This window comes from Onychostoma macrolepis, chromosome 19, assembly GCF_012432095.1.
Source record: "Onychostoma macrolepis isolate SWU-2019 chromosome 19, ASM1243209v1, whole genome shotgun sequence".
NCBI lineage: Eukaryota > Metazoa > Chordata > Actinopteri > Cypriniformes > Cyprinidae > Onychostoma > Onychostoma macrolepis.
This window is the reverse complement of record NC_081173.1, coordinates 785341-810526: the sequence shown is the minus strand read 5'-3', so window position 1 is coordinate 810526 and position 25186 is coordinate 785341. Positions and strand designations below refer to the sequence as shown.

Sequence of the window (25186 nt, the reverse complement as noted above, 5' to 3'; positions counted from 1 at the left end):
TTATATTTTGCATATATTTTTGTTCTGTAAGGGACAGCAGAAAGCACGCTGAGGTCTTGCTTCTAGCTTTAGGCACAACATGCTCACTTCAGAATGCTTGTGTGATTTATCACATTTACATTTTGTACATAAAAATGATTCATTAAGTCAGTTCTGCCATCTTTCCATCCTGACATGTAAACTAGGGTTAGTTAGCTGCAGTCACGAACAGTAGCAGGTGTTTCACATCGGTTCATATCCTCTGAATCTATCATTATTTGATAGTGGCCATAATGACTGAATGCATCCATGTACAGCTTTGCTGTTGACACTTAATATTAACTTGCTTCTATGCTTTCTTGCTAAATACTGAAGAACAAAGGAAGTACACTAGGTTAAAAAAAACACATAAAATCCAAGTCAAGTCAAGTAAAATTCCAGCACTTTCAAAGCAGCTTTATAGAAAGTCATACTGTAATGTTTATAATGCTTTAGTGCTTCAACATAGAGTTAGTTTTAGAGCCGCATCATATGACGATATATAACGATGATATGCACGTTGAAAAATATACAGAATGGCTTTAATTTCAATTCGTGTCTTCTCTGATTTCAGACACACTGCAAAAAAATGATTTTCTTAGTCATTTCTGTCTTGTTTTCTAGTATAAATATCTAAAAATTCTTGAATGAAGATTTGTTTTCTGAAAAAAATGCATCAAACATTTGTTAGTTTTTGCTTAAAAGAAAGATTATTTTTCTTACACCAATGGCAGATATTTTTGCTTCTTTTAAGCAAAAACTAACAAAATTTAGATTGTATTTTTTAGAAAACAAGACTTAAAGGTCCTTGCACACCGAGTCTGAAATTTTCATATGCGTTTTTCATATTTTTCATATTCGTCATCTTGCTACAGATGCGAAAACGCAGAAAACCGAACCTGGTCCAATTTTTTTATGACGGACAAAAGTTTCGGAGGCAGTGTGTAACCGTGATTGACACGACGTGAGGTCGTATTTATTTTTCAACGTGCGAAACTCAGTGTGCAATGGCCTTTAATATCTTAAACAAGACAGAAATCTTGAATGAAGATGCATTTATTTATTATTTATAACTACAACAATGTTATGGCCTTCCTTGTGGTTGAAAATGATTTATATTGTGGTGCATATGTTGGTTACGTCGTCCACCTCTCAAATTTGTGTTTGAGTTTCCAGCATTCTTCTAAACATTGGTTTGTCACAGCAGTGGATGTGTGTTACTCGCAGACTGGTCAGATCACATGATCGGAGGCGCTGGAGTCTACGTGACGGTTATTGAGGAGCGTTTGGGCAGATTGTCCACCTCTCCGCTGAATAAAGCTATTTCCATCTGTTACGGTGCAGCGATGGCCGTACAAAACGGTGTGGCGTGGGAACGAGTCCAGGGGTCAGGAGTGAGGGTCAGGAGGTCAGGGGTCACAGCCAGCTGGACGGCACAGGGTGTGAAAGCTGGAGGCGGAGCCGCTGGACGTTAACATTGAACCGAGGGGCCGCCGTGTGAAAGAAAGGGGCCCGCTGACCACCTCTGTGAGAGCCGCAGCGCACTTCACACACAGCTGACTGTGAGAGAGAAAATATTCCATAAAACATCAATCACAGACAAACGCCATGACAATAGCAACTTAAATCAGATTGAGCAGAAAACCAGGGAGATGTACTGTGTGTGTGTGTGTGTGTGTGTGTGTGGAGATGTTGTCTTCTCTCACACGTCACGGATTTCAACTTCCAGAGGCCTTTACATTTGATTACATAATGACACACACTGCATCTTTATGAATAAAAACATATTATACTGAGAAAATACGCCTGCTCATTTACTTTGAATGTAAAAATAACATCTTGCTTTTTGTTCTTTTTAGATCGGTTAGGCTTTGGAAATGTTGCATTATATGTTTCTGGGTGTGTTACAAAGGAGGCTGATTTTGCCCATTGTCCAAAGAGATCTTACGTATATATTTCTTCACTATAAAAACCTTAGACAGCCAAGTGATGCAACAAAGTTTTCATTATGATAAACCCTCTTTACTTTATAACTGACGGTTATCTGCTATAGTCTCCCAGCGGTAGATTGTGCTTCGACAGATGATAATAAATAGATATGACTAAGAATAAAAGGTGTGTTATTTCTGTTGTTTGTGTAGATCCGCTGCTGGATCTGGGTGGCAGTAATAGGATTACAGGTCAGCCGGCCTCGCTCCCGGAGACACCTTTTGTGCATCTTCAGCAACACTTTTCACAGCCGAAGCTCACGGACAAAAGAGCTGCGAGCATCACGGATAATCTACAGACGTGCTTACCACCAAAGACAGATATACTCAGAGTGACGTCTCAATCATCGCCGCCGTCCGCCGCTTTACACTGATTCTGGATCGATTCTTCAATTCATCAAATCATTATTTTTCTATATGGTTGATTTAAATGACCAGTGTTTGAATCAGTGGTTTCCAGCTGTGTTCCTCCATCAAACACACCTCATCAGAGACTCCAGGACCTGAGACAGTGAACACAAGCATAATGTGCAGACAATAAATAAATAAAGTGCAAAAGCTGGTCACTGGGGCAGGACACGAGGATTTCACTTACCCCACTGGCAGATAATTGTACTTATTTCAAGCCAAATGCCCTTAATTTTGTCCTCTAAATAGACTAAGACTAAATATCTTATGTAATTTTGCTTATCTAGTAAATGCATCTTAATTTAAGAATTTTTTTAGATTTTGACAAGACAAAAATACCAAGTAAGATCATTTTAACATAATAAGCACAGTAATAGCTGTCCAAGGTGAACTAAGTGGTATGTGCATACCTGAAAATGCATTTCACACAGGCACGGAAAACTAAATAAAAATAAATATCTAAACTTGCATAAGCATTTACATCCTTTAGAAGTCCATGCTGCAAGACTAGAAGCGTTCAGATATACAGCAGAAGTGCTGGATGGGAAAAATGTTCTAATGGGAATCAGAGTCAGTTTTTTATTTTATTTTTTGAAGATTCGACAAAACGACAAAGAGAAAGAACTACAATCCCATTAAACATTGTGAATGACATAACCCAATAAAACAATGGATAAATGAGAAATAGAGCACAGAGAGAATGATGCAATTCTTTCTACTTATATTACACTATAAATTCATCCTTTCAGTTCACTTTCTCATGTGCACACTCGTACACATTTTAGTAAATTAAATTTACAACTACTTCAAGAATTCTTCTTACGGTGTTGGAGAGAAAACTAAAAGCACGTTGATCTGCCAGTCTTTCATGAAAGTCTTGTCTTGCATAATTAATGCATTTAACAGTAGACGGCCAAACATCTGTTCCGCTGCTGTTCTGATTGCATCTTTATCACAGTGGCGTTTCAGATGGACATAATCTTTTCAACACTCTATGCTTTGGGACACATGTATTCTAATCTCACATATTTAGGACAGATAGTGTGCACACAGCGATTCTGTTCCACCCTTCATAGTGCTCCGTGAGAGTAACCGAGAGTCATTCTGGCACGATCTGCTTGTTTCTCCTCTGGAGACATTTCGTAGCTGGGTGATTCTTAGACTATGGGCACTTTTATGTTCTTTGCTCATATTTTTAAAAATACATATAATTTTGGACAAATTCCTCTTTCTTTGTCAAACTCACAATAAAACCACCTTTAAAACTTTTTACTACCTTTCTATTATGATTTTTTCATACTTTTCAACCTCCTTATAGGTGTCAAAATCACTGTTTTCTCCTTGTCGCACACCCAGACTTTGAAAATACAGTTTAAAAATATGACTTATCTGGTAACTGTTAATGTACCTGAATTAAGCACTAGTAAAATAATTAAAATACATTATAGCATTTAATCTGAGACCACTATCAATATTACTTTTTATACAAAATATAGCTGTGCAGACAGTATTGGTGTCATTTCCACCAACACTGTACTGTCTCTTTAAGAAGTCTGTGTGAAAGATTGTTGAGGTGGTTTCTATGGATATGTTCAGTGACATCAGAGCACATGCTGGACATGGAGGGGATTTACATTTCCATCAACAACATATGAAGAAAAATCAAGGTAAATATTGCTTGATCTGTTAATATATTTATTCTACGTCATTTCCAAACATGCAGTACCTTCAAGGGTGTTTTTAAAAAGCTAAACATTTTAAGTTAAATAAGAGTATTTTGCATACATGAAATGCTAAGTATTAATTCAAAGCTAATCAGTGAAGCTATCTTCCATTTTTTCACAAAAAACTACATAAATGTCATTTCCACTGCAGAGGCAAAGTACAATTGATATGTTTAATGACTTTGTGAACTGAGTTTAATGAGTGTGATGAGTTTAAGACTTTTTCTTATAAATATCGCTGCTGTTTCTCTACATTCACGTTAATTCATTGTCATTTCCATCACCACACATTTTTTTTAAATATTGAAAAAGTTCTCATCGCACATTAAAAACGTATCCAATTTATGAGATCATGCTCTACTTAATATAAAAATGCAAGTTATTTATCTTCTAATAAGCTCTTACCCAAGTGTGACAGGTGTACAGTTCAGCATTTGGTCCTCAGGGCAGTTCATTTATCTCATTGACAAATGTATAATTATTGTACATTGTGGAAAAACTGGTAAAACTAGTTAGAAAAATGATCTTAGACAATTCTTGAGTGGCATAAGTTATTCTATATTTAAATAACAGCTGTATATTGGGATGTGGTGGAAATGACATGTGTTCATTGCAGGTCGGAAAAATGTAAAATATTAACAATTTCTCTTGTAATATAAGTTTGTCCTCTTACAGACCTTAAAACTAGACAAATTATTTAAACTTATGAGACTGTGTTACGTGAACAAGTTTTTTTTATTCAACTTCACAAGGCTAAAAGTGCCCCTAGTTGAAGAAACGCCCAGTAATGTAGTATTTTACCTGCACTTCCACTGTTAAACATGATTATTTGATTAACAAAAACATATAAACATGACATTACTCCTCACTGCCGCTCACAGTCTTGCTCTAGTACGGCCAACATCTCTTCTGTGTTGCTTTAACCTTGACACTGTATATAAAGACTGACAGAAGAGTTAGGGCTGAAGCGCAGGGGAACGTTAGGAGCGCTCAGATTAAACTAAAGAGCCAGGCTGGACAGAGAGAGACGGCTGGTCACCTTGAACTCATCTGCAGGACGAGGAGAGGCCAGCGGGTCGAGGGTCACGGGGAACCGGGCAGATGCTCAGTATGCAGATGGCTGTGATCGAACGGATTAGCATCAGGACAATAGCGTCTCCCGTCTGTGGCTCGGGGGTCAGAGGAGAGGAGCTCTGAACTTGAAGGAGAAGACCTCTCTGAAAAAACAGCCAGACTGGACGGCAGGATGATTGATTGGACGTGTCCGTCAAGGACTACAAACGTCAGCAGAAGCGTTTGGCTCCGGGGGACACAGATCAACTCTGAAACAGAACCTGATTCCAGCGGACGCTAAGCTTCTCCACCAGACTATAACTTCTGTTCTGCAACTTTACGGATCTTGTATAAGCTTGTATAAACTCCAAAGACAAAGAAAAACACGAAATCGCATCATATGACCCCTTTAAGCAAAAGAAAAGAAGTATCATTAGTAAGCAAAGTGACCCACGTTTGGTTTTTGACCACTGAAAATGTGCACTATTTTCTCATTTGCTAAGACACGCTTAATGAAACTGGATCCACTTGATCTTCATCATCACCTTCTCAGCACAGCAGAAGTCTTCTCAACACTTCTTCATTTGTTTCACACCCTTTTTTTTTTACTTTATTCAACACTTCTGAGTTTGAACATTGTAATTTCACATTGATAGCTGTGTTTTGTATTTTGTTGTCCATTGTGTAATGATTGATTGAAAGAATAAATTAATTTGACCACACGTTGTGGTGTTTGATGGAAGCTTAACAGCTTTGAAAATGTGCCGTCTGAGTGAACAAATGTGTTCAAGCAATCAAGAAAAACTGTAACAATTTACTCCTGGAGCCGAGACCCGAATATCTCTGGAACAGAACCATACAGAGCCTTAAAACTGAAGATGACAAAAGGGAAGTTTAAGACCCAGAATCTGAAGCGCATTGAGACATCTTTAATACTTCTTCCGTTACAGGAATGCAAACTTTGGAGAACTTAAAGTTTTTGAATGATCACCATTGTCATATAATGCAGAAATATTGCCAAAGTCATCCGATTTTACAAACAGACCTACCAATCTCTATGTAAAAATAATATCATGATGCTGAAGTCCTTTTATTTTTGGCTTCAAATCTCAGGTGAAAGTTGAGTAATAGTGCATTACTCAGTAAATATTCATCTGTGACATTTAATATTTTGACTTTCCTCACTATACATGTTTATCTATCTTCAGAAAAATAGTTTGACTAGATCACAAATTTGAGCTGGGGAAGTTTCTGAAATGTGGTTGATTTGACACAGATATAGAGTTTATGTGCATAAGGCATTTATTCATTTATTTTGGGGAGAAGTCGTGTACAAGATGCTGTCATGCAAAGCAATTTACAAGCAACCTTGGAGCCTCTTTTTCATTTAAATTGTGTCTTCTGACTTAATCCTTGAATAATTTGATTAATAATTTATGTTATATGGTAGTAGGAGAAACATTTTAGATGTTAAATTCAATAAATTCAGTTTAAAGTTAATATTCTGTAATACCATCAATTTTACAAACAAAACTTGAACTGAACTGAGTTGATTAATGACACCATTGTCTTCTGCTTTACAGCTGAATCAAAGTGGTTCATAATTTGAAAAAAAAAAGGCTGTGACATATAAAGTCGTAATTATGAGAAATAAAGTAAAAAATGTGACATATAAAGTTGAAAATGCAATTAAAAGAAATAAAGCAGCAGTTTTGACATGATGTTGTAACTGTGAGATATAAAGGCTTGTTTTTGTTTTCTCTCGGAGGCAGAGTCTCGTGCTGCATGTCAAGCGCGCCCCCTGCAGCAGTAATAACGCAATGCCTCACAGAAAACAACACAATCCATTTATATTGCAGTACTTTCCTTAAAATCATCCATCATTTTCTGATGCATCGCTATCCAACTGTACAACGAAAGAAAGATACCTTTAAAATAATACTAAAGCTAAACAGCTTTTAAAAACAGGTTCAACGCTAACGTACAGCATTCGCATCCGGCTTGACGTGTGACTGTAATATCGCGTTATTTCATTGATGTACGTCTTTTTGAACGCACAGATCCGAAGTCTCGCGAGATTTCAGTGCGTTGACTAAATGCCACGTCGGTTGGAGAGCGAGCAGCATCTGCTGGTCTGTATCATACCGACTGCGCATAACCAGCGATACCGGAGTTTTTGCGGATCGTATCGTTACAGGAGTCGTGCTGTGACACAGTGAGGCGTTTACACTGCAGCAGGTATTTACACGACGACCGTGTGTTTGCTGTATTCGCGTTGATCCTGTTCAAACACACGCGATTGATCAGATCCGGTGTCTGACGCAGCATCAGCACATCTTTACCTGCTTCGCCTGGCTAACGTTACCGTCAAACAGGTGGGTTAGACCTGGTTTGAGATTGCTGGACTTGGTGAAGCTTCTGTCGGTTGATTTTCCAGGTTTCAGAGGGATTTTGATTGTGATTTAACAGAAGTTGAGGTGAAACACCGTTAGGAAGTCAGTCTTGTTTCACGTTAAGCTCTGCTCCAGAATACTTGCGTTATTTGGGAGGGAACTGCTCTTATTAACCCGTGTCCAGTGATCACAGACCCGAAGGAAATGCGCTTTATTGATGGTTAGGTGTGGTTCCTCTCTGCTGTCGTCATGTCCGCTTTACAGCATCGAGTTCATAAAAGCTATGACAAGTTCTGCTACAAACACCTCCAAAACCTGCCAGTTTTACTAGTTCAGGCTATTCGAGTTGAGCTAAATCTGGGTAACTTGGGTTAGTTGACATACTGTGTGAAATGCTATGCTACTCTAAAACTATTTTCTAGTTTCTATATTATTCCGCCTGCTGTTTTTACTAGAATTGGTCAGGGTGAAAGTGAATGTTATCAATCTTAAAGGGTCATGAACTGCCTCTGTGTTTTGTTTTTTATTATGTACTGTTCTCTGAGGTCCACTTATAATGCTATTAAGATTTTTACATCGTAAAACATAATTTAGAAGTAATAGTCTATATTCTGTCCTGTTTTTGCCCCCTCATCAGAAGGCTCTGTTTGAATAGCTGTGGAGGATTGTAGACTCAGAAGTAAACGCCCACTGCTGTGATTGGCTAATAGTTATGATTGACAGCCTACATCCTTCACAGATGGACGCTGCTGTGATTTAGATCAAAAATGAACACAAAAATGAAAATTCTGTCATTAATTACTCACCTCATGTCGTTCCAAACCCGTAGACAGCTAGTGTCCTTACGATCCAGGTCCAGAAACACAGCGAGGACATCGGATGTGACATCAGGGGTTCATCCGTAATTTTACGAAGCAACGAGAATACTTTGTGCGCAAAAGCAAAGAAAAACACTTTATTCAACAATCCGTCTCCTCTGCGTCACCCTTTAGTGCCATTTTGGAGAGTATCCACTGAACGTAAACAGCGTATCTGTTCTGTGTCAGCTGCGTCACGCGCATACGCTGCATATGCTGTTTACGTATGTGATACTCTCCAAAATGGCACTATAGGGTGACGCGAGGAGAGGAATTGTTGAATAAAGTGTTTTTTTTTTTTTTTTGCTTTTGCGCACAAAGTATTCTTCGTAAAATTACGGATGAACCCCTGATGTCACATCCGATGTCCTCGCTGTGTTTCTGGACCTGGATCGTGTGAGGACACTAGCTGTCTACGGAGGGTCAGAGCGCTCTCGGATTCCATCAAAAATAAATTCATTTGTGTTCTGAAGACCAACGGAGGTCTGACGGGTTTGGAACGACATGAGAGTGAGTAATTAATGACAGGATTTTCATTTTTTGGTGAACTAACCCTTTAACTCAATGCATATCAAACGTTATATTTAACAGGCAAATGTTTCTTACAAATTATTCAGAAATTTGAATGCATTTTAAGAATACTTTTCCCATCAACTGATCACAATGCAGAACACCGCTGTGTCACTCTGAAGTAAACAAGCACGGACGAGGAGCACATGGCAGAGCGCGTGAGACACTACAGTAGAGACTGGGTAATAGTGGAGGTAGATGTTAAAATATATATTAAACAGTCAGAATGGAGAACACTTGCTGTGTTATGAGTGGAAAACAGATCTAAAATGAAGCACAGTTCTCTGCTTTTCAGCTTGAAACAACACACGGGTGAAAGCAGCTCAATGAATATAAACAACTTGGCTTTGTCATTTGTTTTTATTTATTACAGGTTCATAATTTCCAATCCACTTAAATTTGTAAGTGCTCACGCCATGAATAATGTACGAAAACACATTTGGAAATATTATGTGTGATATGCTGATTCATTGTTCAGCAACTCTTTGTGAGACATTGTATTTGTTCCATTTAAGTTAGGGATGCACCGATACCACTTTTTCCAGTACTCGCCCGATACCGATACTTTAATTTTTGGTACTTGTCGATACCGAGTACCGATACCGATATTTTCATTGTTGGTTTCTGTACCCAATATTTAAAAAATGTACAAATGCAGAGTATGTATAATGTTAGTTGTTTAACTTAATTTATCAGATAGATACAGTCAAACCAAAATTTATTCAGACACCTTCAACATTTCTCACATTATCACAGTTTATTCGCTGTAGCTTATGGTACTGTAGTAAAATATGACAAGAACTCAGAGTTAAACTGTGTCAGAACAAATTCAGCTCGATAATATCAGATAACTTTGATAGAAAGGTATGTGATGGATTACAATCAACCAAAATTATTCAGACAGCTGTTAGTATGACAATATTTACACAACTATCAATACTTTGTCAGGCCACCCTTAGCCTTAATGACAGCCGGTAGTCTCCTGGGCATGCAGTCTGAATAATGTTTGGTCCCAAATTTGTATCAGTTTTATTGGTAGTCCATTGTATGAAGAATTGTTGGATGTATGTCACAGTTTATTTTGCTATCCTCACTTACAAAAATGAACTATAGTGTCCTGCACCCACTAGTAAAAAATATCAAAAATTATATTTGGTCTCTGAATAATTTTTGGTTTGACTGTATATCCTTCGGTTATTTTCACACTTAATTTTGCACATTAAAATGTATTTTACAAGTTTTTGTTACTCTCACTGTTCATTTTTTTTTTTTTTTTTTGCTCTATGGTACATCATCTTTAATTCAGTTGCATTAGAGCTGCTAAAATCATGTGTTTTGCTGTAATAATGCAGGGAACCACTCGTTATAAACTGTGATATTTTCAGAAATAGAAGTCGCGTTTTTCTTTGCTTCTCTGTCTAATGCAGAAACACAGAACGCGCGCACGTGTTTGTACTGGTGCAGAATGAGAGGACAGTACAGCCTCGAGCATTTCACACAGGCTGCTAGTTTCACTTTCGCCAGAAAGTCGTGGATGCTTAAGGTTGAAAATTAATTATTTATTTTATAGTGAATTCCCCTATAAATTGTCTTTTAGATATTTACGATTCAGTTTTAAACCAAGTGATGCATGCTATGTGAGCGAACATCAACAAAGATCACAGAAGTGCGCGCGCTCTATCTCCCTCCCTACCGTTAAGTAACTTGTGCATTGTTTTGCTTACTTGTTTTTGACATATCCGACCGAACTACAAACGTTCCAGTGATGTCTGTGAGAAAGGGATATTCACTCACAAGCTCGCGCATCTGCGCCGGCGCGCGCTCAATCCACTCAGCGCTTTGCTTTTCAGTTCGCGCACATCAGCTATAAAGGCATTAATACTGAATGTTTAACATTATTCATTGCATACATCTGCTTCTTAGACATCCTTAATCTCTAATAACTCCATTCTGCTGCGTGTTGTCCTGTTTCTTTGTCTGAATATGACACTTATCACGTGCTGTGAGGTATCGGGGCATTTTAACGAGTACGAGTACAGGAGCTCAGTATCGGGCCCGATACCAGTATCGGTGCATCCCTAATTTAAGTCCAGTAAAACTTATTTGGTGTAGTGCTTTCACAATATAATTCATTAGAGCAGCATTACAGAGGGTCGTTTTAGGGCGATATGATGATGTGTTGATTAAATTAAAGTTCTAATTGATTAAAGTTCTCAATTCTAGTCCTCGCATAACATTACCTCTTAAAGCTCTTAAAGCTCTTAAAGCTCTTAAAAATACTAACGCAAATACAGATGTTTTTCCTCTGGTGATTTGTATTTGTTGTCCCTAAACATGGCGGCTACTACCCAGAATGCTGTGCGCAGTAACATAGGTTCCCATTCTCTATAGACAACAGAGAGAATTAAATTCAGCACTTTTATTTCCAGCATTTGCTCATTCATGGCTGTATATGATTTATTTCAGGCAAAGTTATGTCTTTATTGGGACAGGACTTGATGGATTCTCTTACGTGACTCCATGAGTTCGTCTCTATGTCTTAGAGCCAAGCTGCATAAACTACATTTCAGGCATTTATGTAACACACCTAATATGTGCATTAATGGCTGTTATGTTAAATTATGTTTACTAACCCAGGTGAAAAACATTTTCAACAAGCATTTTACCATAATCGGATATCGGTTTTGTAATATTAGATTCACAGATAAACGGCCATCTTGCGGGTGTTTTGAGAATTACGCGCAGGATCGTCATTGCAGCGCATCTGAGGGGAGACGAGACAACAACAACGGCGTGCACAGGTTACTTACTTGATTTGCTATAGTTCCCAGGTGAAAAACAAGTGCACTTCCATAATGTACTTAAAGCGCTTTATTTTCGCACACTAATTTTGTACTTAATATACTAAAAATGATCCTTTAGTACTTCTTAAGATAAACTTAAGATCATCTAAGTGTACTCAACTGTGCTATTTTGAGACACCATGAATATGAACTAAAATGTGCTTTTGAAATACTGTCTTTGTATTTAAAAAAATGTATTTAGTTACCACTTGTAGTACACGTGAACCCATCTTTCATACACTAGTACACTCAAGTGTGCTACAAGTGGTAACTAAATAAAAAAATGTTAAATACAAAGACAGTATTTTAAAAGCACATTTTAGTTTGAGTATCTGCAGATACCGATCCAATCCGATACCAGCAAAGGGTTTTTTTTTTTTAATCAGTGTAGAATTTCTATACTTCTGTGTGTTGACCTGATCATCACTCTTGTGTGTTCAACACAATTTGCTAAATATGGACAATTTCATTTTAATGAAAAATTACAAATAAATTAATATATAATCATAATCCATGACAAAAATACTATTATAAACTAGATTAGTGGATAATTCAGCAGCAAAAGATACTCTAGAAGAATCATGGGTGCACAATAAATTTTTTAAATCTAAACATTTAGTGAAAAAACATTATTTAGTGGGGAACAAATAAAAGTTAATAAGTGTAGGACTAACATACCCTTTTGTATTATAATGTGAAAGGGTATGGCTCCAATCCAGAGCAGCACAAAATGCTTATGTGCATCCAGTGCGCAGAAAGATGTGCTTGAAGCAACACTGAGTCACAGCGCGCACAAAGGGAAGAGATATTGATGCATAATTTATTAAATCTGTGCGCTAGTTTATTGAACCTTTTCTTTTACCGGTTAAATCTCAGTTATTGTGCACTCTTGAAGAGAGTTTCATAGTTTTGTCTGTCATAACTGAATGCGACACGCAGTTTGAACGCTGAATGGAGGATGATAGACAGCCGCGGTGGAGAGAAGAGTTTATGTGAACTTGACTTAACAACTCATCAATACCTCACAGAACTATATGGAACGGCTTCAGAACACTTGAAATATAGTGCACGAAAACTTTATGCTGTTTTATAATGGTTTTGTGCCTTTTGTGGAGCTTAACAATAATACAGAATAGTATACACACAATATCGGAGTTGGATCGGTCTTGTCTTACCGATACAGATCAGAAAATGCCTAGGCTAAACAGGCAGTGGTGTAGAATCGGTGGGCGGGGCTAAACAGGCAGTGGTGTAGAATCGGTGGGCGGGGCTAAACAGGCAGTGGTGTAGAATCGGTGGGCGGGGCTAAACAAGCAGCGACGTAGGGTCGGTGGGCGGGGCTATACAGGCAATGTTGTAGAAGCAGGCATTGATCTTCTGCGGAGGCGGTGCTTATCCACACTATTACGTCACAGAGTGGCACATTCTTTCAGCTGTTGTTTTGGCAGACTGCCTTCAATATAAGCTGTTTTTAGACTGACAAAAGTTTTGCGTTCTGAAACTTACAGGATGTTTTTAAAGTACAATAGCCTCTCATTTCAAAATATCAAGGGAATTTTGGTTTCTCAGTTCATGACCCCTATAAAGATAAAGTGCATGGAAATGTTAAGCGTGAACTCAATCAGTGCACTCATGCGTCCATTATGGCACTGATGATGCTCATTGTGTTTGCGTGCAGGAGGAATGGGGAGCTTCATCAGAGCGCTGTTTCTGATCGCTGTCGGGATAGCGGTGTGTCAGCAGACGATCGCTCACTCGCACCATCATCACGGACACTCTCATGGAGACGGCGGCTGCCACGGACACTCTCACGGAGACGGCGGCTGCCACGGACACTCTCACGGAGAGGTCAAGATGCATCATGGGGCCAGCAAATGGAGCGCTGAAGCCAACCTGCCCCGTGCTGAAGAGGAGCATCACGGTCACGCACACGATCACGGTCACGATCACGGTCACGCACACGATCATGGACACGCACACGATCACAGAGAAGAGCAACTGAAAAGCGATGTGGAAGCAGGGAAGCGGAACATGGTGGAGCTCTGGATGCAGGTAAAACACGCTGATGGACGAGATTGTCACAGTATGTCAGTAACTTCAGATTCAGTGAATTCTATGTTAATATGCATTCTAAATGTTACTTAATACAGCCATAAAGTACATAAATAATTTGCAAACTAGTTGATTCATAGTTTAAAAATTGTAGTCTGAAATTGTTAGCACATTCCCAGTTAATAATTTTTGGTTCCCAGAATGTTATTTTTATGGTTTGTTTTTGGTTAGCCAGGAACGTTTTTTTAGCGTTCCCAGAACAGTTTTTTATTTTTTTTTGTAAAACGTTCCCTTAACATTACTATAATGTTCTGAGAACATTGTGATTTGGTTTCCAGAATGTTAGTTTTTTTGGTTGTAGAACGTTGCCGTAATGTCATTATAATGTTCCCAGAACGTAGGGCTGCACGATAAATCGCACGCATCTCGTCAGTAAAGCCGGTTCTGTGATCAGTAGTCAATCTCCATCACATGCTTTCAGATGGAGCAGCATTTACTACACAGAGCCGTAGTAAAACCGTATCAAAACCACATTCGTAATCGCAGACCAATGTAATCGCGTGGTTTTGAAATCGAAGAAATCTTTCTGCGATAATGACAGCTGTTTGTGTAGCTTCTCTGTGTAGTAAATGCTGCTCCATCTGAAAGCACCACATTTAATAACATGTTTTTACTCCAAACTCACTTCATAACGTCAGCTGAGTGTTTGAAATAAATCCTTCTGTGAGATGATGTGGTTTCTTACACAGAATAAGGCACACAACATATTTCATAGTATTCCAAGCAGGCTATGTCGATTAAACAGTCTCATGAGAACGGCTTGTCACCCCACAGAAGAGAGGGGCGGGGTCAGCAGAGCTCATTAGCATTTAAAGGGACATGCACCGAAACGGCTTGCTGTGAACAGAGCTGTTTTTGACAGGGTAAAAAGGGTGTTGTTTTACACTACAATTGAGAAACTTTAACCAAAGTATATTATAGACTTTTCATTAAAACCCTAAAGAATCATACCTACTTGTGGAAAATGGGCATCCAGTGACCCCTTAAATACATTTATTATAACATTCATAGTGTTCAAATTGGGATCTGTAATATTTAATGTAATATGTAATAATGTCCTTGTACTAAAATATTAAACTTAAACTTATATATATATATATATATATATATATACACACAGTAATGGCCAAAAATATCGGCACCCTTGGTAAATATGATCAAAGAAGGCTGTGAAAATTTATCTACATTGTTGATACTTTTGAGCTTTTATTTAAAAATTCACAAAAATTTAACCTTTCATTGGATAAGAATTTAAAATGGGGGGAAATATCATTATGAAATAAATGTTTTTCTCAAATACACATTGGACACAATTATTGGCACCCTTAGAAATTCTTATGAGTAAAATATCTCTGAAGTATATTCCCATTCATATTCACAATTCTGAGCACTCCAGGGTGATTATGAACATGAAATTATCCAGCCATGGCTTCCTGTTTCACAGAAATATAAATATGAGGGAAAACAAAGCCCAAATTCCCTTAATCATCCATCACAATGAGAAAAACCAAAGAATACATTTCTGATGTGCAGCAAAAGATAATTGAGCTTCACAAATTGGTGAAGTGGCTTTAAGAAAAGAGCTAGAGCCGTGAAAATTCCCATTTCCACCATCAGAGCAATAATTAAGAATTTCCAATCAACATAAAATGTTAGGAAACTGCCTGGAAGAGGACGTGTGTCTCTATCGTCCTAATGCACGGTGAGGAGGAGAGTTTGAGCGGCTAAAGACTCTCCAAGGACCACAGCTGGAGAATTGCAGAAAATAGTTGAGTCTCGGGGTCAGAAAACCTTAAAAATAAATAGTCAAACAGCAGCTACATCAGCACATGTTTCAAGAAGAATGCTCCTCGCTCATCCAAAAACATACTCCAGCATATTCAGTTATCAGACACGACTGGAGCTTCAAATGGTCGGCTTCTATGGTCAGACGAAACTAAAAAATGAGCTTTTTGTCAGCAAACACTCAAGATGGGTTTGGTGAACACAGGGATAAAAAGTACCCCATGTGTACAATGAAATATACTGCTGTATTTCTGATGTTGTGGGCCTATATTTCTGCTGCATGGCATCATGGATTCTATCAAATACCAACAGATAAAAAATCAATAAGTGACTGACTCTGTTAGAATCTTATAATGGGCCATGTTTGGATCTTCCAACCGTACAGCGATCCACAAACAAACACCAAAACAACACAAAAATGGGTCACTGAGCACAAAACCAAGCTTCTGCTGGCCATTCCAGTCCTCTGACCTGAACCCTGTAGAACATGAGTGACCTGAAGAGAAGAAGCTGTGAATCTAAAGGGTCTGGAGTGATTCTGGATGAAGGAATGGTCTCTGATCTCTCGTCAGGTGTCTCTAACCTCATCAGGCATTATAGGAGAACACTTAGAGCTGTTAAACTGGCAAACGGAGGTTTCAAAAAGTATCGAATAAAAGGGTGCAGTTAATTGTGGCCAACACGTATTTGAGAAAGACATTTATTTCATAATGATATTTCCCCCCATTTTAAGTTCTTATTATCCAATGAAAGGTTAGATTTTTGTGAATTTTTATTTTTAAATAAAAGATCAAAAGGATTAACAATGCAGATTAATTTTCACAGCCTTCTTTGATCGTGTTTACCAATGGTGCCGATATTTTTGGCCCTGACTGTATGTGTATGTATGTATGTATGTGTGTGTGTGTGTGTGTGTGTGTGTGTGTGTGTATAAATAATATTATTATTACCGTATTGTCCCGAATATAAGACGACCCTGATTATAAGACGACCCCCCTTTTTCCAGATGTACCTGTTGGAAAAAGGCTTTTTGAAAACCAAATCTTTTTTTTTCTCTCTCTGTAAAACACATTTATTCTTAAATTATTTTCATATTGCATATTTTTCCAATTCTAATTTTTGTTTTGAAAGTATGGTAAATACTGGTAAAATGTACCAACAATGACATTGGAAAATTTTGATATACCATTGAAATAACAGGTAGCCCATCTGAATTATATAACAATTAGGCTATCCAACTCATAGTAGTCTACCAAAATGTTATTATCAGTAGAAGTGAAATCTTATTGTAGTCTTCAAATCTGGGTACTGTGTTATGTTTTAAAATCACTTACAGAGGAAGTTTGTTCCCATCAGGCTAACATGACAGTCACGATCATGCTGCTGTAAGCTTTTCTTTTTCATTTGTTTTCATTCGCGATCTTTACAACACACATTACATTACATATTTCATGGCACACTCGTTTTATGCGTTTTTGGCGCCACCTATTGTTGTGGGTGTATTATTGACATGTCAAAGTCTAGACCCTGAATATAAGACAAACGCGTTTTTTCAGATGTATTTCCAAGGAAAAAACATCGTCTTATATTCGGGTCAATACGGTATTTTTTTTTTTTTTTTAAATCATCTATATATTGAGAAATACAATGCATCTTGTAACTTTAAAGAAGACATATTATGCCTCTTTTTACAATATGTAATATAAGTCTCAGGTGTCCCCAGAATGTGTCTGTGAAGTTTCAGCTGAAAATACCCCACAGATCATCAGTGCCAATTTTGAGTGGAAGCAGAAACACGCTGTTTTTCGTGCCTGTCTCTTTATATGCAAATGAGCTGCTGCTCCCCGCCCCCTTTTCTAGAATAGAGCTGCTTCATCACAGCTCGTTCCTGCTAAAAACATCTGTTTTGGTTCTGATTATAACGTTTATCGCACTGAAATCATGCGTTTTAAACCATATTGCTTTAAACTTCTGATATACGGTTTTCTGAGCGCACACAACCGAAGCACACGCACAGAAAGCGGCTGTCACAGCATGCGAGTACTAAACTAAGCTCTCATTCACACACAAGTTTACGTTAAAAACACATGAGTTACAAAAACAGTTGGTTATGTCTGTGAAGGTAAACAGCAGGGAAATAAATTGCATGTTTATTTTAGATCTGTGTGGCAGCAGCATAATATACAGTAAATAAATCAATAAATCCACTGCTCTCTTGTCTCCTCTGAGGCTGGGACTAAATAGTGTTCTGTGATCGTCTGTGTAGCCAAAGACAGAACACTTAGCATGTTTTGTTCAAACTTTCACCATGGCATTAGAACTGGGACACCGTTGTCGCTTGCTTATATTAGCCACAGAAAAATAATATTGAGAACATTTAGAAACACATGAAATGTTGTTTTTATTTGTGAGTCCTCAGACGCTCTGCAGTGCCTCCTCTAACCTCCAGGGGTCCGTGGAGGTCCAGCTGTAAACAGGACTTTAGGACTCTGAGTTTTCTCTCTCTGTCCTGGTTGTAGGCGATCGGAGCGACTCTGCTCATCAGCGCTGCTCCCTTCCTCATCCTCTTCCTCATCCCGGTGCAGTCAAACACGGACCAGCACCAGAACCTGCTCAAAGTGCTCCTGAGCTTCGCTTCCGGAGGTTTGCTGGGAGACGCGTTCCTTCATCTCATCCCTCATGCGCTGGGTGAGTGAGCGCGGCGTGGAGGTCACATGACCATCACATCTTGTCACATGACTCGATGAGTTCACCCTGCACTGAACAGAGTACACGGTCCGACAGTAGCCTTGTCTTTAGGTCTGTAGTTTCCCTTGCCGTCTATACCGGAATAATGTAAATATATTAGCGTACTCCAGTCGAGTCTGAACTGAAGATTGTGTCAAATCAGCTTTACAGTATTAAACAGGGAAATAGTGTGCCGTTCTCCTCTGGCCAGACGAGACCAGCATTTTAATTCTAGGTTGCAACAAAGTTTCCTGAATTGTGTATTGTTTTATGAGCTGTATGAATCCATGTCTAGTTTTGGTAGTGTGGATTTTATTCATATGAAGAGCTGTTCTCGTGTCAGAAGACTCTGCTACTGTTGCAGGCAGATGTAGTTCTGAAATCTGCCATAATAACCAGTCAAACATTCACCCCTCGTTTTCATCTCAACACAGAGCCTCATTCTCATCACGGCCAATCGCACGGAAGCGACGAGTCACATGGTCACTCACACGATAGTGAGGAGTCACATGGTCACTCACACGATAGTGAGGAGTCACATGGTCACTCACACGGTAGGTTATTGTTCAATCAGTTATAATTGGGCCAAATGACATACTAGAATTATTGGAAGATGTTTTGTTTTTCTGAAGAGTCAGTCAGAGCTTGGTTTCTGTGGCAGGTGCAGCTCATGGTCACATGATGTCGGTGGGGCTGTGGGTGCTGGCTGGCATCGTTGCCTTTCTGGTGGTCGAGAAATTTGTTCGTCTTTTGAAGGGAGGACACTCTCACTCTCACTCTCATGGTAAGAGTCTTAAGCCCTATTCAGACGGGATTAGTTTTACATGGAGAGGTGGTGTAAAGTAATTTTTAGTTGTGATTTTAGATCTCAGTGATTTTAGTATTTTAATATTCTGCAGTTTCCTATTTAAAAGTAGTTTTCCGCGTTTTTTCCACGCTTGAAATAGCATTCAGTTGCGTTCTAGGCGGTGGGACAAGTCTGTGGCAAACCTCGAATGTTTTTTGTATATGACAATGCATACCATTCTGATCAAAAAGAAGGTCGAAAGCACTTGTTAGAGGCACGGGACTTCTGTTCGCTTTTGGTAAGTTACTGTTGCAAACAGAATCCAATCATAATTTAATTAATAAATCGATCGATGTAGCGTGAACATGACGACAGGGAGGTGACGGCGCTGCGTAAATCGAGTTACTCCTCCCACTTCTGGTAATTTTACTGAGATTTCTTATCCGTGTGAATTGGCCATTAATATTACAGACGTCCTGTGGTAAATTAACATTACTCCATCTACCCTTGTGAAACTAATCCAGTCCGAATAGGGCTTTAAACTAGTACGATTACATTAGGGCTGCTTGATTATGGCAAAAATCATAATCATGGTTATTTTGGTCAGTTTTGTAATCACGATTATTTAAAACGATTATGAGTGGGCCATATGACCAAAACTTTATATGAATGAATTATTTAAAGATAGTAATATATATCTCAAACATATATGTGACCCTGCAGCACAAAAGCAGTCATAAGCGGCACAGGTATATTTGTAGCAATAGTCAACAATACATTGTATGGCTCAAAATTATCCATTTTTCTTTTATGCCAAAAATCATTAGGATATTAAGTAAAGATCATGTTTCATGAAGATATTTTGTAAATTTCCTACCGTAAATATATCAAAACTTAATTTTTGATTAGTAATATGCATTGCTAAGAACTTCATTTGAACAACTTTAAAGGTCATTTTCTCAATATTTAGATTTTTTTGCACCCTCATATTCCAGATTTTCAGATTATGTATAAATTGATGTATAAATCTCAATTTTGAAAAATTGACACTTAAGACTGTTTTTTTGTGGTCCAGGGTCACACATTTTCTGTAAATAAGGTTGCTATGACATTGCTATCTACATTTTGAAAAAAAAAAAAGAATACAAAATAAACAGTAATACAATAAAAACAAAAATATCTAAGGTCAAAAACAATAGAATAAAGATACAAATGAAACAAACAATGCTTTAAGTGTTTAAGTCTAAAGTATTCAGTGAACGATCTACGGAAGTTGAATAATTAAATGTAAAATAAAACAGCATAGTCTTCACTGTAAGAATTAAACTTGCTCTGTTTCTTATTTAAGCTACAAAAATCAAGAGCAGGGAGTGATTTTCTCTTTTGTATTTGCTATTTTTGATTAACATTAAGCACAGAGACCAATATCCAATTCACTGTTACTCTGGTATTTTCATTCTTAACTGTTTACATACTCTTAAGAGATATCTGACAAGGGTTTACGTGAATAATCACATTGACGCATTTGTGCGTGTATCGTGAGTGTTTAGGCGTGCACCTTGAGCTAAACGTTCACTTTACTTGTCCATGCTCTGTTCTGTCTCTGAGCACATGTACAGAACAGCGTGAGTTCTCTTTCGCGCAAATAAACGTTCATAAATCAAGCACATCCCATTTTGCAAAAACCACGTTACATGATTTTACTGATTTGCACGAGTAGGGATGTAACGATTCACTCAACTCACGATTCGATTAGATTTACGATTGTTTTGAACAAAATTAGATTTAAGACAAATTATAAATTAAGTGTATCCATTTATTATTGCTTGGACAAAATGCTGCATGTTTCTTTGTGAAATTGAAATATAACACCATAATTATATACAAATATAGCACTTGCATATCATTGCTCTTTTGATTGCTTCTATTGTCCTCATCTGTAAGTCACTTTGAATAAAATTTGTCTGCTAAATAACAAAATGTTGATATAATGTAAATGTAAATAACAAAACTAAATTGAAATTTTAAAACAAGCCCCAAATCAAATAAATAACACAAATAAAAGAAATCAAGGCAACCACTGCATTTTAATCATGATCCAAACAAAGTTTTTTATCTAAATTAGATTTGTATAATTTGTACAAATTGTATATTTGAAGCAAAAACAGAATGGTCTGACTTCAGTTTTGTGAAGCTATACATAAACAATATCTGCATGAAACCGAAACAGCAGACGAGCTGAATGAGACGCAGTTTCACTCTCTGCCAGCAGGTGGCGCTTTAAGCTTTTCCTTGGTTACCGCTGTAAACAAAGCAGCGCTGCAGTTATGAACTTTAATATGCATTATATAGAGGAAAGATGAAAAAAAAAAAAAACACCTAAACTTTTCTAAAAGTAAGTTCCCCTCAGACATACTTTCATATAAACTCCTACCCCTAATTGAATCGCGATTTGTTTAGCATCTCAACCGATTTGAATCATCACATATTTGAATCGATTTTCAACTGGCTCGCGGTTAATCGTTACATCCCTATTGAGGCGTAAAAGCACACTGCTGGAAAAGGGGCAATGATTATTTTATCTCGATTATTGTATTTTCATAATCGTTAGGAACAGCAGATAGACTAAGCCAGTGATGTAGCAGAAAATAACCTCACATTACCATCAATCCTGCTGCTGCTAAATAATACTGAAATACAATTTCTCTCTTCTTTTTTTTTTGAGCAGTGATCCGGATGTTGTTGACAGGTTTCCAAATACAATAAAAACCCTTTCTTGCCATGTTTTCAGCTGCTCCAAAGGCAAAAGACAGCGATGAAGAGATTGATGACAAGAAAAGAGAGAAGAAGGGAGGGAAAGAGAAAAACGCTGACTCGGATAAGAAACCTGTGAAGAAAACCGCCGAGGCGACTTCGGGTATGAAAAAGCTCTGGTGTTTGAGCTGTTGTGTGTCAGCGCTGTTGTCTCGCTGACAGGAAAGCTCTGTGTGTCTGCAGATATTAAAGTGTCTGGCTATCTGAACCTGGCTGCTGATTTCACACACAATTTCACGGACGGGCTTGCGATCGGAGCGTCGTTCCTGGTCAGCCCGGCGGTTGGCGCGGTCACCACCATCACCATCCTCCTACACGAAGTGCCACACGAGATCGGAGACTTTGCCATTCTTGTCCAGTCGGGCTGCACCAAGAGGAAGGTACAGAGCTCATCTGTCATATGTAAACTCCTCACAGAGTCGAGCCAAAGTCAAATTGGTCGCAAAAAGAGTTTTGTGTTCGTTCTTCACCCTTAATTATGCTGTTTTCTAGGGGTGTTGAAATTAATCGTTGCATCGCGATGCGGCTGATTCTGCATCGATGCAGTAATAGACCATAACTGATAATAGCCTACTGACGTCATTCGCATACACGCTTGTCGCAAGTATTACAAAATGCACCAACTATTTTTAAATCCGGGATCTGGGCACATTTTGTAAAAACTAGACGGCGGATTCAATGCACAGAATATGTGCTGTGAGATACGTGTGCATTGCTTGACTGTGTGTGCTTCCACTCGCCGTTATTTCAGTGTTTTACTGTAAGTTTTCATTTCTGCCGTTTGAAATGCTGCACGTATTCGATGCACAAAACTCATGCACTGACAGACTTTCACAGCTCTTTGTGTTTGTTTGTCCTGAAGCTCGATCGCGGCTGCGGTTAAATACACTCGCATCTCCGAATACTTCTGAGATACAGTTATATGTTTTCAGAACAGGAAAAAACAACTGATATGTGGGAATAGATCTGTGCATTAGTGTGAAAGCAGCCTAGTAAAGCTGCCACTGTCTGATCTCTTCAAACAGCATTTATACTGAGGGAAAAAAAACATTTGTCTGTAAACTTTCGGACACTTAAATGCATTCTCAGATACTGAAAGTACTTTTTGTTTATCACTTGTAATTGCCTTTATTACTTTATATTTGCTTGCATGTTTTGAAGCTATATTTTTTGGTTAAAATTCTTAACAATTGTTTTGATTTATTATTAATTTGTAATTATTTTAAAAAGGCTTATATAATTTCATAAAAATGCACAAAATAAATTTGAAATAGTCATGATGCATGGTGATATGGAATTGAACCGAATGGTTGACATGACTGGACTGGTGACCCCTGAGAGGACTCACAGCTCTACTGTTCTGCTGTTCTGCTCAGGCCATGTGTCTCCAGCTGCTGACGGCCGTGGGCGCTCTGGCTGGAACCGCCTGCTCTCTGCTGGCTGAAGGGGTGGGAGCCGCGGCCACCGCCTGGATCCTGCCCTTCACCGCCGGGGGCTTCGTCTACATCGCCACCGTCACCGTGCTCCCAGAGCTGCTGGTGGGCCGCTCCAGTCTCTGGCAGTCGCTGCTGGAGATCCTGGCCCTGCTGTTCGGCGTGGGAATGATGGTGCTGATCGCCGAGTACGAGTGAGGCACGCACGCAGCCGTGTCTGAGAGTAGAAGCTTTAAAAGCAGGCCAAGAGACCAGTGCAGGGTCACCTGACCTCTAGAGACCAAGAGTGTGTTGAGATGAATGATAGCATTGACCACAGAAACAAAAAAACTGAATGAATGAATGAGGGAGAGAGTGAAAGAAAGGAAGTGCTGAGCTGCTCTCCAGACCAACATGAATGGATCACTTAATCGTTTTAGCCACAGGAACCTTCCCAGAGACCAACAGCTAGAAATTCCCCTGCGCTTCTGTGTACTGATGCAGACAGGATCGACCATTACATTGCCAAGATGCATCGCCTGTGCTTGCTGGAGCGCTCGTGTCTCATCAGTAGACTGCTTTTCTAGAAATATCAGTTGTGTTACATGATTAAATCTTTGATTTTGTTGTTGGCGCAATAAAGGTTAGCGTGATTCTTTCTTAAGCAGCGTGTGCTTACTCTTTGACGGGGAGATTCTTTGATTCCTCTGGTGAAATATTCAGCTGTGTAGCGGTTACTCAGTGACACACACACACTTCCCATGAGTCTCCAGAGGAATCTGGAGCTTGACGTTGTCATTGGTGATGGTTCTTCAGAAGGTGCAAACACACCATGTTAATTGAATTTCAGTTTAGTTTGTGTTTATTTCTGTTCTCTTTGCCTGTAACCATATTCATGCAGATGTTTGGATCTTTACTTCTTGAGTTTGTTCTAATCTTTGCCTGTAATGTAAACCCCTTACATTCCAATCGAGTGTAAATCAAGCATATCTCTTAACAAACAAAGTTAATGCAATGTTGTTCAGTTTCAGTTCAATAAAAGAGTTGTACATCTCTAAAAGCCTGTGTTCAGAAGAAATCTGAGAAAGCATCTTTTCATTCCTCCTGATGAGTGACTGAATCACGTCTGAGGAGAGAAAACTCCCTAAATCACTTTCTTCCTCAAATGAAAGATGACACACAGTGACATTGTCTTACACAAGAGCAAGTTTATACCTTCATCCAGATGATTTATTCACAATGAAAGTGACAAAAGCCATTATGATACAACTTTGTTTTTTTGTTATTGTAAAAGAAAAACATTTTAGACTCCATATATATGTTGACACTTTGGTGCATTGCTGAGGTAACAATCTATTTATAAATAAACTCACAGCGCTGGATTGTTCAGAACTGCAGATATGAAAGTATAAAAATAAGTGTTTGCAAGTTTCAACAATAACAAAGTCGTTTCATTACAAACATTTGAAAAACATGTCTACATGTCCAGTTAGGGTTATGTACCTATATACTAAAAATGTTTTTTAATTCTTTTATTTATTTTATTATTTTTTTTATTGAGGAAGCAGATTTGTATATATACACGTCATTTACCCAAGTATATGAGTGAGAAATTGGGGGAATAAAAAGCCATATTGTAAGCCATTTATTCTTTTAAAGTTCAACAGTTAAGCAAACAGTATTTATTTTAAATGT

At 38.3% G+C, this 25186-nt stretch overlaps 1 protein-coding gene and 1 long non-coding RNA gene across 5 annotated transcripts; one reads left to right on the top strand and one right to left on the bottom strand.

The window, feature by feature from the left end:
• Positions 1-930: 930 nt before the first annotated feature.
• Positions 931-8226, bottom strand: LOC131525868 (uncharacterized). Its single transcript, XR_009267304.1, has 3 exons — positions 7534-8226; positions 2316-2509; positions 931-1578 (listed from the first exon to the last, which is right to left on the bottom strand). It is a non-coding gene; the product is annotated as an uncharacterized LOC131525868 (long non-coding RNA).
• Positions 4016-24155, top strand: slc39a7 (solute carrier family 39 member 7). 4 transcript variants are annotated; one of them, XM_058753843.1, is made up of 8 exons: positions 4016-4081; positions 13533-13906; positions 18271-18439; positions 18913-19032; positions 19146-19262; positions 22057-22182; positions 22263-22459; positions 23456-24155. In XM_058753843.1, exons 1-8 carry the CDS (start codon positions 4066-4068, stop codon positions 23708-23710), a joined length of 1374 nt encoding a protein of 457 aa, XP_058609826.1. In that variant the 5' UTR covers positions 4016-4065; the 3' UTR covers positions 23711-24155. The 4 variants fall into 4 exon arrangements, with proteins under 4 accessions (XP_058609826.1, XP_058609825.1, XP_058609827.1 ...); XM_058753842.1 differs by having other exon boundaries at positions 19140-19262; XM_058753844.1 differs by lacking the exon at positions 4016-4081 and adding an exon at positions 7271-7429 and having other exon boundaries at positions 19140-19262.
• Positions 24156-25186: the final 1031 nt, after the last annotated feature.

Coding starts and splice junctions, on each gene's coding strand:
- slc39a7 (XM_058753842.1), top strand. Junction 18,440..18,912: donor TCTCATCCCTCATGCGCTGG/GTGAGTGAGCGC, acceptor ATCTCAACACAG/AGCCTCATTCTCATCACGGC. Junction 22,183..22,262: donor AACCGCCGAGGCGACTTCGG/GTATGAAAAAGC, acceptor GTGTGTCTGCAG/ATATTAAAGTGTCTGGCTAT.